General features: G+C 36.3%; 1 protein-coding gene and 1 pseudogene across 1 annotated transcript; both read right to left on the bottom strand.

Annotated features, from left to right (window-relative positions):
• On the bottom strand, window positions 1-721 carry LOC114946430 (glucose dehydrogenase [FAD, quinone]-like). The gene is made up of 2 exons (XM_085481621.1): window positions 268-721; window positions 1-153 (listed from the first exon to the last, which is right to left on the bottom strand). Exons 1-2 carry the CDS (start codon window positions 499-501, stop codon window positions 1-3), a joined length of 387 nt encoding a protein of 128 aa, XP_085337747.1. The 5' UTR covers window positions 502-721.
• Window positions 722-1,903: 1,182 nt separating this feature from the next.
• On the bottom strand, window positions 1,904-16,968 carry LOC146723570 (uncharacterized; annotated as a pseudogene).
• Window positions 16,969-17,738: the final 770 nt, after the last annotated feature.

Genomic DNA, 17,738 nt, shown 5'->3' with positions numbered 1-17,738 from the left:
TCACGATAATGACTTCTCTAAGTAACCCCAATCTTCTCTGACCATATCTGCTAGTTTTTCGGCAATCATATAAATAGGTATGTTTGTATGCGCTGCTATAATCTCAGGCATAATAGATGCGTCTATTATTCTGAGTCCTTGAATACCGATCATCTGTACAGAACGTTGCTACATAAGTATATAAATACCCATAAATTTGCATATAATTTGTAGATTACAATATTTACCGTATCTTTTGTAAATGCTACACTGTATTCTTCTACATACCTTTAATCTAGAATCGACAACGGCGTTCGGATCCTCCTTCGGACCCATCTTGCAAGTACCGGAGTAATGATACATGGTACAAGAAATTATTCTGATCGCACATTCCCAATAAGCATCACTGTCATAGATGTAGTTTTCACATCCGGGCAAAGTGTCATTGCACAACTGCAAATCGAATGCCTGCATCGCCCTTGTTTGACTAACCTTCATCGCGGCTTTGATGCCAGCGATCATCGTTTTAACGTCTCCTGGATCGTCGAAATAATTCGCCTCGATCTCAGGCTTAACATTGACATCGTTACCCAGCAATCTTATTCGCCCGCGACTCTTGGGTTTCAACAGGATCGGCAGGATGCTCCAGCCATAATTATTGATATATTTATTCCATATCTAACGCATTTCATCGTTCAAACCTATCACAATCGGAAAAATAAGATCCCCCTTTAAAGGGTTAGTACACTCCAGAGCGGGCTTTTCTTGGTTAATTTTTGGGAATTAATTTCTAAAAAAATATGCAAGCTATAGGGGTAATTTTTTTATTGATTTCTACATATCTTAAAAAACGTGTCAAATTTTTTGTAAGTGAAAAAATTGAACATTCGCTAAGTTATGCTGATTCGCGCGTAACCATGATTTTTTCGTGCATCCCAACGGTGTACACGATTTAGCGAAAACCAGTCATCTGTAACAAAAATAAAAAATATGTTTATTATGTATAATATATTGGCTTTCGGCTAACGGAGCCTTTTTTTTTTTAATTTTAGCGACAAAAAAAAATTCCTGAATTTTCAGTTTCATTTTTTAGCAAAAAAAAACAAGTTATTATTATTAATAACTATGGAAGAAAACAAAATATTGAAAAAAACGTCCGTTAGCCGAAAGACACTAGTGTTTAGTATATGTGTACCAAATTTCAAGTCGATCCGTCAAAAAGATTCCGAGATATCGTGTACACCGTTTTGAAAAACATAGTTTTGAGAAAAACGCGTTTAAAGTTTTGGTACTAGTTTTTTCAGTGATAAAAATTTAAGCTTCTTACCCTTAATCTGCCATTCCTGCCTCATAAAAGGAATCTTCTTCTTCGTGGAATGCTTCTTCAGCAGCCGATCTCATTTCTCTTCTTTGTACTCTTCCCTCTTTTGAGGCCTCGAATGATCGCGCGTCGGCAATTAAAATTCTGTTTTCATCCAAGTCCGTGCACATTGCAACGGCATTAGGCCCAACTATTAAATTCATAACGTGCAGCATTTTTAAAACACTTTCGTAACCGTCATTGAAAATGCTCGCTGCCATATAGGATCCAATTTCTACCGTTTTTCGGCCGCTGAAAGTACGCTTTGGAGCAAACGACCATATGAGACCGTTCAAACTCTCATTGGCGTTCTGCGTGAATCCTCCTATGCATTGTTCTAATAAATTATCGCTGCTCAATTCTTCATAAATTGGAGTAATGGCTTCCAACACTATTTCGCTGATCAGTGGTTTATGCGAATAAGTGGCTAGTTCTTCGTCATAGCTCGAAAAGTCAATGAAAAAAAATTCTAGCGGGTATGAGACCTTTTGCCTTTTATTCTAGAGGGTTCAAAGGCTTTTTTAAGCCAATGAAAAAAAATTTGATTTTTTGAAAATTCTGGAATGTACTAACCCTTTAAGCCATCACCAATGAACAGAAACTCTATATCCGGAAAACCGCTGAGTTTTTTTGGACTCTTAGTATTTATGAAGCCCAGAGCCTCGCACCCGCCCGGAATCGTAAACAGACCCGTTTGCCTGGTTAGGAAATCCGCTATATATGGGTTAGCGGGATTGAGCATCTCTTGTACTTTTAGACTAACTGGTTCGTTCACCATCCACGTTAGTCCGCCAAAGAAGACGTGATCCATCAGATTCTCCCCGACCCCCGGAACATCTCGGACAACGTCTATATCGAGTTCGGCGAGGTGCTTGGCTGGCCCAATATCGGACAGCATCAGCAATTGGGGCGATTCAATCGCGCCCGCGCACAGTATTACCTCTTTACTCGCGAACACGGAGATAAGCCGGCCGAATTTCGTAAAATCCACCCCGATCGTTCGATTCGTGCGACGATCGATCAACAATTTCCTCACCATGCTTTCGCGCGTCACGTGAATATTGTTACGAGTGTTTATGGGATACAGGTAGGCTCTGTTACTGCTCATGCAAGTGCTGTTTTTAATCGTGGTCTGTAAATACGAGAATCCTATTATGTCTCTTCCGGCGTTGTAGTCTATTATTGGGTATCTCTCTTGGCCGGCTCTCAGGAATGCGTCCGCTTATGGGGTATGAAATAACGGGTAGGAGATGTGCACGGGTTCCTCAGTTCCATGATAAGTAGTATCCGACCGCAGTTCTGAGATATCGATCGTCTCCAGTTTCTTGAAGTACTTCAGGACATCTTTGTAGGCCCAACCTTCGTTCCCCATCTCAGCCCAGTGATTGTAATTCTCGGCCCCGCCCCGGGTTACAATCATGTAATTTAGCACACTACTACCACCCATCACTCTTCCCCTGGGCCAGTTGCACCTATTGTTGTCCATCCCAAGGCAATACTTGTCGGAGGGCTTGGTCTGATACTTCCAATTGATGTCGTTGCTTAGCTGTAGGAAGTAAACAGTCAGCGGGATATCCATGATAAAATTCTCGTTGGGTCCAGCTTCGATTAGCAGCATCTTTGCCTGAGGAACTTCATTTAATCTCGTGGCTACCGTGGCACCGGCTGTGCCAGCATCGATTACCACGAAATCGTAAACATCCCCGTACCTCGGGGTCTTGTCCGGAATCTCTTGATTCAGATTGAATTAACTCTTCGCCAAAAAGTTCAGGATTCCAACACCCGTTCTGAGCAGATTTTGCAAATTCGGTACATTATTCGCGTCCTCGCCATACAGATTGTTATACTGTTTCGGAAAAATTTTCCTGGCCGACTGTGTCGGAACGATTAAGGCAACGATACTGAAAACACAAAATCCGAGCAATTGGCTTGAGTGAGGCACAGTAATACAAGCTTGTATCTGGATGTTCAGATATATATACTTTTATTGAGATCCATATGTTGTGTATAGGTGTCACTATACGCAAATGTACAACACATATATCGGGTGTTCAAAATAAACTCAAAAAGTACTTCAAAGAAAAGTACTTTATTATAGTGTTTTGGAAAGGTCTCGAGATAAGCTACAAGAATATGCAATAAAAAATAGGGGTTTCGTTTAAGAAATTGAAGATGATTTTTATGTGACCTTCAAATGATTATCCAAGATCGAATCAATTATATCATCTTATGTCCCCCTTGAAGCCATAAAATTTTTGTTTGAAACATTTTTCTCTGAAATGCTTTATTTCCGAGATATAAGTTTGTTACGCTTTATTTTGGACACCTGATATAATATATATGATAATATATCCTTAATGTGATGCAGCGATGCAAGTATGTAGTGTGACAAGGAAAAAAAGAGGTCGCTACGAGTCAATTATTCTAAGAATGATCGCAAAAAGTAAATAAAATAGCATTGACTTGCTCTCTAGATTTAATGTTTATCTTTTTGTTTTATGTAGTAAAATACTTTTTTACGACTTTAAACATTGTATTGTTATACATTCCATATTTCAAAGAAAAAAAGCACAATTCTTCAAGTTCATAATATAACAGTTTTTTAGTTAGAAACTAAGAACACGAGAATGTAATAAGTGTAACAAAACAGTGTTATTGAACAAAAAAAAACATATATACATATATGGAAATAACAATAATTTATTGTATGACAGATATAGCACAAAACATGTATTACATAGAAAAATATTATTAGATACTCAATCGACAATGTAAAAATTTAATAGAAGAATAAAACACATTGTGTAATATTTAATTGTATTACGATAATAAAAGACAATTTTCTAACCATTTAACGTTCCTGATCTCTTTTTACATCAATTCTTTAATCAATTCTAACAATTAAAATTATGGACATTAATTTTATATAAAACTGTAATCGTGATAGATGCGATGTATCAGTATTATTTAAATTTTGAGTTTATACAAATAGTTTTTTCTTTGGTCACTTTTTTATTGATAATTATCGATAAAATATATATTTATCGATAATTAATTACTGCAAACTTTATTATTATTATATTTATAAGAGACACACTATCTGAATTGTTACAGGTATTACATTGCGCATAATGGCGGTGATTAAATTTGAAGCAGCCAATCAAATACTTGCCCGTAATGACTTTTGCATTATGGGCAAGCATTGATTGGTCAAAAATCTGCCACTATTTTTGATCTCTCTGCGCATCTCGGGAATGCAATACCTGTCTTTTTATATCATGGTATATATCAATAGTATATATAAATGGGTATATATCAATGAGTATATATCAATAGTCTGCCAGTTGTTCAAAATAATATATATCAAATTAAAGTACATAAAATCAATGGCGTGCGCAAAGGGTATTGTGTTGTTAGTTTATAAAAATAATACGTGTAATTTAGTTTTCGAAATTTCTTATATTTAAAAATTGTGCGTATGTGATTGAAGTTTAAAGTGTTCTTACAGTGAAAAATAAAAATTTGTTAATAACAATTTGGATGATAAAAATGCTTCTAATTATATCAAAAATATAAAATTTACGCAAAAAACCATTATTGATCTACAAATATGATAAAATAATTAAAAAACATCAAAATTATCATATAAATATAAATTGAGAGTGTCAAACAGACAATAAGAGCCAAATCGCGGATGACAGTGCGTTATCCCAACGAAACTAAATTTTTTTTCCCGTTAGAATGAAAAACCTGTGCACAAGGCACTAAATTTTACTTGGACACGGCCAAGATTTAAAATTGGAATAATCTCTACAAGAGATTTAATTCCATACATCCCCTGTTCCCCCCTTTAAGGAAATAAATGCGAGAGAAAAATATAGATCCGAAAGTCGCTGAATCGGGAAGCGACTTTCGGATCTATATTTTTCTCTCGCATTTATTTCCTTAAAGGGGGGAACAGGAGATGTATGGAATTAAATCTCTTGTAGAGATTAATCCAATTTTAAATCTTGGCCGTGTCCAAGTAAAATTTAGTGCCTTGTGCACAGGTTTTTCATCCTAACGGGAAAAAAAATTTAGTTTCGTTGGGATAACGCACTGTCATCCGCGATTTGGCTCTTATTGTCTGTTTGACACTCTCAATTTATATTTATATTTATATTACAGAACTTTGTTAAATTTTTAATTTGAAATTATCATACATATGAGTATATACACGTGTCAATACTTAACATACTGATACGTACAAAATTGTCTAAAAAATTTCCTAAATATTTTTGTTATCATAATATTTATTAAGGTGGTAATTAATATAATTAGTTTTCTTATATCAAATATAACGGATAAGCAAAGCGCTAACATGTTACAAAGAAAAACGCGTGAGTGAGAGAGAGAGAGCGCATGCTCGCTGAAGAAAACGAAGTAAAAAGCTTGAGCGAGTGTTACCAACAAAACCATATTAATCAAACAAAAATCTAACACTCCCCTTCAACGCGAGCATGTTTATAAAATTACTTTAGGGCAAGGCCCATGCCTTGTACGCATCTAATATGATTATGTTTAACTGAACTTTTCGTCAAAATATCAGCATACAAATCCTCGGTTGGAATGTATTTAACATCTATTTCGCCGTTTTGATATTTTTTGCGTATAAAATGGTATTTTATATCTATGTGTTTTGTACGGGAATAATGCACGGGATTTTTCATCAATGCTTGGGCTCCTAAGTTATTGCAGTGTATGATTATTTTATCTACTTTTAAACTAGCTACGTCTAGTTCTTGTATCATGCTGCGCAGATAAATAGCTTTCTTTGTCGCTTTCGTTAAGGACATATACTCCGCCTCTGTGCTAGAAGAGAGCCGTTGTTTTCTGTTTCTTTGACTCCCAAGTTATTGCAGCATTAGCCATCACAAAGAAATAGCCTGATTGAGATCTTCTATCAATTGAATCTGAAGCTCAGTCTGAGTCTGCGTAACTGAAGATAGGTTTCCAGTCTTCTGAAAATGTAAACTTTGATTTGTTGTCCCTTTCAAGTATCTAAGCACATGCTTTGCAGCAAGCCAATGTCGTTTTTGGGGATTTTGATTGAATTGGCTTAAATAACTTATCGCGTAAGCTAAGTCTGGACGCGTCGCTACTACTAAATACATTAGGCTTCCGATTAAGGATTGGTATTCATGTTTACTTATTTCCACGTCCTCCGTTATATTTATCTCCTTTGATAAATCGAGTCTTGGTATTAAGGGAGTTGCTTTAGATTTTGATTCTAACATACTGAAACGTAGTAATAAATCCTACGCATACTTTTGTTGCTTTATAAAAACTGACTTGGTGGATTTTGAATGAATTCGATGCCCAAACAATAACGTAACAGGCCTAATTCCTTTGTTTGAAATTTTTGATTCAAATATTGTACTAATTTGTGATAGAGTTTAACATCGTTTGTAGCAACCACCAAGTCATCTACATAAACTAAAACAGACAAAATATTTTGATTAAACCTTTTTACATAAAAACATTTGTCACTGTTTAATGGATTTATTCCGTGATTTTTAAGTTTCGAGTCTAATTTCTTGTGCCATTGTCGTCCTGACTGTTTTAATCCATAAATCGGTTTTTTTAGCAGGCAAACTAAATCTTTATTGGATTTTACAAAAGCTTCGGGTTGCCTCATGTACACGGTTTCCTCTAACTCTCCATTAATATACGCCATTTCTATATCTAATTGATATAAAGTAAGGTCAAATTCTACTGATAGAGCAATTAACATTCTCAGCGAGCTTAATCTTGCGACTAGGGAAAATGTGTCCACAAAATCAAGTCCGGGTCTTTGGGCACAACCTTTAGCCACTAAATGAGCCTTTCTTCGTTCGATGGATCCATCTTGATGATATTTAGTTCTCAATACTCAGCGGCAATCAATAGCTTTGGAATTTTTAGGAAGTTCATCGAGTGTCCAAGTATTATTACGTACTAAGACTTCATATTCTTCAGACATAGCCCTTTTCCACTCTTGTTTTTGGGGTTCAGATAACGCTTCTTTCACAGTAATGTCTCCTATTGCACTATATGCCATCTGTACATTATGTTGCGTAATATCAGTTTTGGGGATATCTAGCTGCTCGGCACAAGGCTTATATATTTTTTGTGGTCTTCCCCTTTTTCCTGTTTTCAGTAGTTTTGGTCTATCAGAACCACGTTTTGGAGTTGTAAAATTCTTTAAGTTTGTGTCTTCTCTTTCTGTGTCCATTCTTTATTTTTTAGATCTTCTTGATTGTCTTTCATGTTTTACTTGCATCGTCTTCAATAGATTCGTCTTTGCTTGTACTCTGTTTATCTTGATGCATCTCTTCGACATAATCTTCTTTTATCATTGGAATTTGATCTGTTGTGGAAATATATTTATCTATTACTTTTATGTCTTTGCTTTTGATGACCTTCTTCTTTTCAGGGTCCCATAGTCGATATGCTTTAGCGTCATTTGTGTGCCTAAGAAAAATGTGTTCTTTGGATTTAGGTTAAAGTTTTCCTCTTGTCGGAGCCTTGTTTAAAACGTAAGCTTTACATCCAAAAGTTTTGAAGTGCGAGACATTCGGTTTTCTTCCGAACTAGCTTTCAGAAGGAGTCATGTTACCTAATATTTTTGTTGAACATCGGTTCCTAATATACACAGTCGTTGAAACGGCTTCTGCCCAAAATTTATTAGGTAAATTGGCTTGAGACAACAAACATCTCGTCATTTCCACAATAGTCCTATTTTTCCTCTCGAAGACTCCGTTTTGTTGTGGGGTATGAGGTACTATATATTCGCGTTTGATCCCTGCCTTTTCGAGTTTTCGATCAAAACAATCTCCTTTATATTCGAGGCCGTGGTCTGAACGTAGAATTTTTATTTTACAATCTTTCTGGTTTTCGACTAGCGATTTATACTTCATAAAATTTTTGACTTCGTCTTTCGATTTTAGAAAATATACTTCTGTTTATCTGGATTTACGATTGATGAAGGTAGTAAAATATCTAGCGCCATCTATATTTTTTGTTCTCAAATTATACAACTTTTTATGCTTACACGTTTTTGCGTTGATCACTCGTGTTCACAGTTTTGTTGAAATATTATTATAAAATAGTACTTTACACAGCGTGAGTATTACGAGGGTTACTATTTATATTTCGGGAATAGGAACAAAAACAAATAGTTAAGCTGCGAATATATTTTTATTGTTTTTCAAAGTACTCGCCACGATGATCGATACACTTTTGCATACGCTTAAACCAATTTTCAAAGCATTTATTCCATTTCAAATGAGGTATCTCCAAAACATGATTTTTGAACGCTTCAATAGCTTCTTCGGGCGATGAAAATCGTTGACCACGCAGTTTATTCTTCACGGATGGGAGCAAAAAGAAATCATTAGGTGCCAAATCAGAGCTGTACGGCGGATGATCTATCAATTCGATGTTTTAAGTGCTCAAATAGTCTCTTGTTTGAGCCAATGTGTGAGAGCTTGCATTGTCATGATGAAGAACAATCTGGCGTCTCTTGTTTGTTTTCCTTATTTCACCGAAGACTTCTGGCAAACAGATATAGTTGTGTACCACTCAGAATTTACAGTTTTACAATCCTCTAGAGACACTGTTGCAATATGACCAGTTTTTCCGAAGAAACAGGCCACCATTTTTTTTTAAGTGCTTCGTGCGCGAACAACTTTTGATGGATTTGGTTCATCTTGAAACACCTATACAGTCGACTGCTGCTTACTTTCGGGCTCATACGAATATATCCATGATTCGTCACCTGTCACGATTTTATAAACGTCTTTTGAAGCACCGCGATTGTATTTCTTAAGCATTTCTATGCACCAATCGACACGAGCTTTTTTTTGAGCGATTGTCAAATTATGTGGGATCTAACGTGAACATAACTTTCGCACAGCTAAGTGTTCATGTAAAATCGCATATATGCTGGTGGAACTAATGTTTAGGGATGCCTAAATCTCATACAATAGGTTACATGACAATCTTGCTTAATCATTTCGTGCACAGCAATGATGTTTTCTTGCACTACAGCCAATTTTGGACGACCTTCACGAAACTCGTCGGACAGCAAACTACGATTGAATTCACTATACCAGCAATACACAGTGGTTTTTGATGAAGCTTCATTGCCAAAAAGTCAAATTAAGTTGATTGATGCACTCTTGTTGTGATAATCCACTTCGAAAGTCGTAAAAAATCGCACGAAAATGTTCACGATTCAGTTCCATCTTTTGCCGAGACGAAACTTTCAACTAAATATAAAATAAACAAATAGCGTCCATATGACAAAATGTTCTGAGTACATATATCGTCAAAAATGTCAAACTTTACGATGGAACCGTTAGATGGACTTACATGACATCAGTGTTGCCAGTTTCCGAAATATAAATAGTAACCCTCGTATGATCGGGTCTTTTTTATATTTAACAATTAGGTTATTAAGCGCAAGGGAAGGAGGTTATTGGAATGCTTCGCTTGTGCTTTTGATATTTCTTAATAATTCCACTTACTTGGCCTTTGCTTACTTGGCGTTAGTCTCGTGTGTCGATTTCGCAAGCTTAGCGTTTTCGCAAGTATGCGTCTTACTTAATTTTATAAATAATTATAGTATATAAATATACTAGTTATAGCTTTTAGGGCTATAACATCCCTTCCCCGTTAGAATAGAAAACGGAGGCACGTAATTTACTTAACTTAAAATATTACATATAAGTGGTATTTATTTACAATATTTCTTTACCGTATTACTTAATTCTAATACCGCGTGCTTTGACTACGTTTTAATATCGATCTGAATCTTGGTAGTGTGTTGGGTTTACACACAGGTAATTGTTCTGTCTTTGTGTTTTTTCGAATAATATAAATTATGATGGCTATTGCTACGGTTATGATTATTCCGTTTGTTGCTAGTGTTATATATGTTAAAGTTTCCCTGTCTATCGTAATAAATTCGTTCGTTACATTATTATATTGTTGTAGTCCGGAATCAGTAGTGCCACTATTTTTATGTCATACGTAGGCTTTGCTGTTAGTGGGAAACAGGATAATAATCATTTTTTCCTTATCGTAGTACGCGCTTAGAGATATATATTTTTCTATTTCCAACCAGTTCTCAGTGTAAATTGAGAATGGAAAATATAAACTTCGCAGTATTTGTTATATCCTTTACGTGTGCGATTATTTCTACAGGTATTAATTTTGACTGTATGGTTCCGTGGTGTATGTATGTCAGGTAATCCAACACGTTAAATATAAATGTCATTGATATATATGTATATTACATGTATATTATACAATTTATTAATTAGACATTGATGGATTGAATGACATTAGTTAGACTTACATTTTTATAACATTAATTGAAATTTTTACTGTTTACCACTTTTTCAAACACATGAGAAACATTTTTTGCAACGTAATCGATATTTTTGGATATTTCTTACACTTTTTTTATTATATATATATATATATATTATTATTATATATATATATATATATATATATTATATATATATATATATATATTATATATATATATATATATATAAAGAGAGAGAGAGTATATATTATGTGAACTACGAATTATGAGTATATAATTTATATATAAACATTTCTTGAAAAAAAAGTATAAGAAATATCAAAAAATATCGATTACGTTGCAAAAAATGTTTCTCATGTGTTTGAAAAAAGTGGTAAACAGTAAAAATTTCAATTAATGTTATAAAAATGTAAGTCTAACTAATGTCATTCAATCCATTAATGTCTAATTAATAAATTGTATAATATACATGTAATATACATATATATTAATGACATTTATATTTAACATGTTGGATTACCTGATATACATACACCACGGAACCATACAGTCAAAATTAATACCTGTAGAAATAATCGCACACGTAAAAGATATAACAAATACTGCGAAGTTTATATTTTCCATTCTCAATTTACACTGAGAACTGGTTGGAAATAGAAAAATATATATCTCTAAGTGCGTACTACGATAAGGAAAAAATGATTATTATCTATATATATTGTTGCGTCCTCGGGACGCCTCTCGCTCAGTCACTCACACACAGTCACTCTCACTCGCGCGCGAAATAAAGACACTCGCGTAATAGAGAAATGAACTTTAATATGAGGATCCAATACACGAAACCAATGAAATATAACAAATAGTGCATTCGTAATGCAAAGAAGCTCCGGTCTCGGAAAACGTCCGCACGATGCGACCGCTAGACCAAATCTGTCATGTCTCCCGAAAACAGAAGAAGACCCTTAGTTGTTTAACAACAACTCCCTTGACGACGATCTCCCGGAGGCGTAAAGAGTTGATCCCGCGAAAAGTATCACTCGATACAAAGATGTAGATCCAGGGGCGTAACACGGGGGCGCAACACTGCCCCCCTTCTTCAAAATTGTCGTCCCGACAATTCTCACGGAGATTGAAGACCTAGGACTCTGACGCTGCTATCAGGGCACCAACGATACTCCGCTCTCCCTTAGCTGCTGCTACAGGTTACCGAACGAAACGCCTGGTCCCTCTCTTTTTGCGTCTACATTGTCCGGACGAATCCTGCTCTCCCTTAGCTGCTGCTACAGGTTACCGAGCTTCGCCCTCCTCCTTTCCGTACTCGAACTGTTTTTTTTTTTTTTAAATTAGCCAGATTTTTTCTATAACAGTCGAGTTGATAGAAGATATCCCTGCTGTCTTCGCGGTTTCACTATACTCGCCGTCTTCCGGAAGGACAACGAAATGGTCCATGAATCTTCAGACAAAAGGGGGGAATATCTTCCGTGGACCCAACGTTCCTCGTGAACACCCTAAGTCTCTGTCCCGGCATTTGCCCTCAGTCTCGTGGGAAAACCACGGATCAAAAACCACGAGAGGGACAGTCTTCAACGTGACGAACCAAATGACCAATCTTCTGAAGATGAGACGGTCTTCTCAATTGAAAGGAGCCAATTGCCCTCGATGAGTAATGGTCGCAGGAACTTCCTCAGAGAATTCTCTCGTAACAAAAACTCAGGCAAGCCTCTTCTTAAAAATTTCCAACTAGAAAAGAAAACATTTCTTACGCAGAATAAATTCAACAATTAAAAAAAATGCACTTACAAATATTCACACAAACACAACTCTCCAATCCCTAGCAACCTTTATTTGAGTTTTGTACTATTTCTAATTAACAATCAATATTTCTATCTAAAAATGGAGCTAATCTATCTGCATGCACTACTTTCTTCCGATGTCTGGGTGTCTTCTGAATGCAGTACACCACATCGTTGAATTTCTTTACAATAGAGAAAAGTCCTTCCCAATTACTCTGTAACTTGGGAGCTCTACCTTTAATTCTTCGAGGGTTATAAAACCAGACTCTCTCTCCCTCTTAAAAAAAAATTTGTCTAACTCCCTTATCGTACCAACTCTTCACCCTAGAAGATCTAATATTCATCTTGTCTCCAATTTCGGAATGGATTTCATTTAACTTTCTTTTGAGAGCATTAGCGAAATTTTCTATCAAAGACGGCTCTTTTTCTTCTAATCTAGGAACATTTCCTTGCAATAGATCCACTGGAAGTCTTAGATCTCGAGCGAAATATAATTCCGCAGGAGTCATCCCAGTGGTTTCGTGCTTTGAAGATCTGTAAGCTAGAAGAAACATGGGAATCCACCGATCCCAATCTTTTTGATTTTGTGAAATATACTTCGCTAGATAATTGATTATTGTTTGATGTTGTCGTTCGACCTGACCATCAGACTGAGGATGCAACGCAGTAGTCCGCGTTTTCCTAATTCCGAGAAGCTTCATTATTTCAGCGAACAGTTTCGATTCAAAATTCTTTTCTTAATCGGTATGTACTTCTAAAGGTACTCCATGTCTTGAAATAAACTCATAAATGAAGATTTCTGCCACTGTCTTTGCTCTAATATTCTTCAGGGGAAAAGCTTCTACCCATTTGGTGAAGCAATCTACGATGACAATTAAATATCTGTTTCCAGAAAAAGTTATTGGAAGTGGACCTAGGATATCCATTAATTCTTTTAAAAGGACTTCCGACATTATAGATCTGCATAGGAGATTTTCCTTTTCCTGTGGGGCCTTTCTTAGAAATACAGACCTTGCAAGATCTGCACCAATTTTCAATGTCTTGCTTGTAAGTCGCCCAATAAAAGCGTTTTCGTACCTTTTCTAAGGTTTTGTTTACACCAAAATGACCTCCGAACGGAGAATCATGTACTTTCTCAAGGACTTGTTTAACTCGCTTTCGAGGAACAATCAATTGAAGAAAACTAGACTTCAAATTTGGAGCTTCCCACTTCTTGTAAAGGACTCCATTCTGAAGAATTAATGCATTCCAATAAGTCCAATAAATTTGAGCAGAAATGTCACGAGTCACGAATTCAGAACGAGATGGTCGTGTTTCTTTCATTTTTCCTTGAATAAAAATGGCAATGTCAGGATCTTCTTCTTGATCTTTACGCCATTCTCCCAGATCTTCTGTTTGGAATATAAGTCGTGCAACCATTTTCTCGTTTTCAGACGTACTCTTTATCTCGACCTTGGCACAATATCCACATCCATAAGTCTCACATAGTCGTCTGGACAATCCATTGGCATTCTTGTGAGATTCTCCTTTTCGGTGTTGTACTTCGAAGTCGTATTCTTGGAGTTTTTCCAACCAACGAGCTAATTGCCCTTCCAAATCTTTAAAAGACATAAGCCATTTTAAGGAAACATGATCAGTACGAATCAAAAATCTTCGACCCAAAAGATAATGTCGAAAAAATTTAATAGCACTGATAATTGCTAATAATTCTCGACGAGTTACACAATAATTCCGCTCAGTTTTGTTAAGAACTCGACTAAAATACGCGATAACCATTTCCTTCTCATCTTGTATCTGTGACAACACTGCACCAATTCCGAAGTTTGAAGCGTCAGTATCCAAAATAAATTGACTTTCTTCTTTAGGAAAAGATAACACTGGGGGGGGGAAGATAACATTAATTTCAAGTTTTGAAAAGCACTATCACATTCGTCGTTCCAAAAAAATTTAATTTGATTTCCTGTTAAGGCGAAAAGAGGTTTAGCTATTGAAGAAAACCCTCTAACAAACTTCCTATAATACGAGCAAAATCCTAAGAAACTACGCAATTGTTTTTTAGTATGTGGTACTGGCCAATCTTTAATAGCAGTTATTTTTTCTGGGTCGGTGGTAATGCCCTGTTCGGAAATTACATGTCCAAGATATTTTACGTTTCTTTGGAAAAGCAAACATTTCTTTGGATTAATTTTAAGATTTGCTCTCCGTAGTCGCAAGAATACTTCTTTAAGGTTTTGAAACATTTCAACAAAATCTTTTCCAAAAATGATGATATCGTCTAAATAAACTAGACACTTTTTCGAAATCAATCCGTTTAAAACCTTTTCCATAAGTCTCTGAAACGTCGCGGGAGCGTTACACAAACCGAAGGGCATGATTGTAAATTGCCAAAGTCTCTTACCGATAGAAAAAGCTGTCTTTTCTTTGTCTGAAGGACGAATCTTTATCTGCCAGTAACCACTTTTTAAATCAAGCGTAGAAAACCAAGTGTTACCTGATAACTGATCCAAAATGTCGTCAATTCGAGGGAAGGGATAGGAATCTTTTACCGTGATGGTGTTAAGTTTCCGGTAATCAACACAGAATCTCAGTGTTCCGTCTTTCTTTTTGACCATAACAGCCGGCGAAACCCAAGGACTTTGAGATTCTTCTATGATTCCTTCTATTTTCATCTCTTCCATTATTTTATCAACCTCATCCCTCATCTGAAAAGGAATCCTACGGGGTACCTGTTTTATGGGGAGAGAGTCTTTTACATTTATGACATGTTCAATAATATTGCAATTCCCAGCAACAATATTACAGGAGAATAGATCTTGAAATTTATTTAGAAAATTTATAAAGGTTTCTTTCTGTTTTTTCTGCAAATGAATCGAGCTCTTTTCGAAAAGTTCTTTTAAAATAGACGGGATTCCTTTTGGAAAATTCTCTATTCTTGAACATTGAAAATCTTTATTGTCAAAAATGGATTTATTAAAAACTTTATCAAAAACGTTTTCCAAATTAATCATTTTAAGGAAATCCATTCCCAAAATACATTGATCATTAATTTCAGCAACTAATAACGGAATTTCAACCGAATAATTTCCGATTTCAATTTTTGTTTACACTAAAAATTCAATTAAAAATTTTTCTCCCGTCGGATATTTTAAATTAATATCATTGACTCGAATCTTTTCAAGATCTTCTCCCACTAATCTGCTATTTAATGTGGAAACATCAGAGCCTGTATCTATTTTAAAAAGACACTCCTTTTTATTTAATCTACCAAAATACGAATAAGAATCTTTCTTAGAAATCCTTCTAACACTACAATCAATGAGATCAACAAAATCGGACGTCGGGGCGTTTTCTGTAAGAGTTGAATTTTCCCCGAAAAATTCAACTACCTCTAGTTTTCCTTCACCTCAGGACATTGAAAACGCAAATGTCCGATCTTCCCGCAAGACCAACATTCTTTCCCTTTGGCCGAAAAGTTGTTCGCTTGCGCTTTCCCTTTCGAGTCAAACCGTTCGCTTTTCTTTTTTTCGGAATCGGTTCGCGCGTCGCTCCTTTCTCCCTTTTGATAATTTTGACTTATTTTGCCGTAATTTCCTTTATTACTAAAATTGTCTCTTTTTCTATCAAAACTATCCCCCTGAATTATTTTTATGGCCTTAGTTCTTTCTATAGCCAAATTTAAGGATGTAATTCCCTCCAGTTAAAGGGTTCTTTTGACAAATTCGTCTATTAATGCCGAGACAAATTGCGCGCATGCTATTTTATCGCGGACCGCATATGGACATTCGGGGTAAGCCAGACGCGATAGTCTCTCAAGTTCGGCTCCAAAGGAAGCGAAATCCTCTCCATATTTTTGTTTCCGTGTCGTAAAAAGATAGTAATAATTTTGCGTCAAGTTTCCGTCTTCAAAAAGCAACTCTATATAATTTTGATTTTAATTCCGCGAATGTTAATTCTTCAAAATTCTCAACATTTTCTAAAACGAACCGAGCTTTTCCCCTTAAATTTGCAGCGAGAGTAATCATTTTTGCTTTCTCATCCCAATTATTCGCGACGGCTATCAAAAGAAATTGGGAGAGGAACTCCCGCAGCGGAACCCTTCCATCGAATGTATCGGGCTTCAGTTTTAAGCCCGTTTTCGCACGAAAGTCACCGGTCGTCTCGCCCGCGTTTATCACGGCACTCGCGGCTATCGCGGCACTCGCGGTACTCGCGCAAGCTAAATTCAGTCGCGTATCCCCGGAAGCTCTTATATTAGAAGGACTTAGCTGGTTAGTTTGCTGCGAGGAGATCCTCAATTCGAGCTGGTGCAGCTGTTCGTCCTTCTCTCGGAGAAGAGCCTCAAAGCGAGCTTGCTGATGTTCTCGTTCGGCCCGCATTTCTCGTAGTTCTCGCAGTGCGGTCTGCAACGCATCCGTCTCGTCTATCTCCTTTATCGTTGTTCGGGAACGCGTCGCTTTCGGCGAATGTTGAGTCGTCATTTTGGCGTTCACTCAAGAAGATGCGATTCTTTCGGTTTTATCTCGGACGAGCCCCCAAAATGTTGCGTCCTCGGGACGCCTCTCGCTCAGTCACTCACACACAGTCACTCTCACTCGCGCGCGAAATAAAGACACTCGCGTAATAGGGAAATGAACTTTAATATGAGGATCCAATACACGAAACCAATGAAATATAACAAATAGTGCATTCGTAATGCAAAGAAGCTCCGGTCTCGGAAAACGTCCGCACGATGCGACCGCTAGACCAAATCTGTCATGTCTCCCGAAAACAGAAGAAGACCCTTAGTTGTTTAACAACAACTCCCTTGACGACGATCTCCCGGAGGCGTAAAGAGTTGATCCCACGAAAAGTATCACCCGATACAAAAATGTAGATCCAGGGGCGTAACACGGGGGCGCAACAATATATATATATATATATATATATATATGTACATATATACACAATATATATATATATATATATATATATATATATATATATATATATGTATATATATATACGAGGGTGGTCTGAAAAATTTCCGACCTAACAAAGATACAAGACACTTTTTCTTTAAATTTATTTTTATTTTTCTACATAGTCTCTTTGTAAGTCTACACACTTCTCCCAGCAATGCTTTCATCTCTTTAATCCGACCAAATAGTACTCGGCAAAATAATTGTTTACGAAGGTAATGGCCTCCTCATTTGACGAAAATCTTTGTCCTCTGAGCGCAACTTTTAGCTTAGGGTACAAAAAACGTCGC

The sequence above is a fragment of the Nylanderia fulva genome, unplaced genomic scaffold (assembly GCF_048542155.1).
Source record: "Nylanderia fulva isolate GAGA-0341 unplaced genomic scaffold, ASM4854215v1 Scaffold186, whole genome shotgun sequence".
Lineage (NCBI taxonomy): Eukaryota > Metazoa > Arthropoda > Insecta > Hymenoptera > Formicidae > Nylanderia > Nylanderia fulva.
The sequence above is the reverse complement of the archived record's forward strand: the minus strand, read 5'-3'. Positions and strand labels throughout refer to the sequence as shown.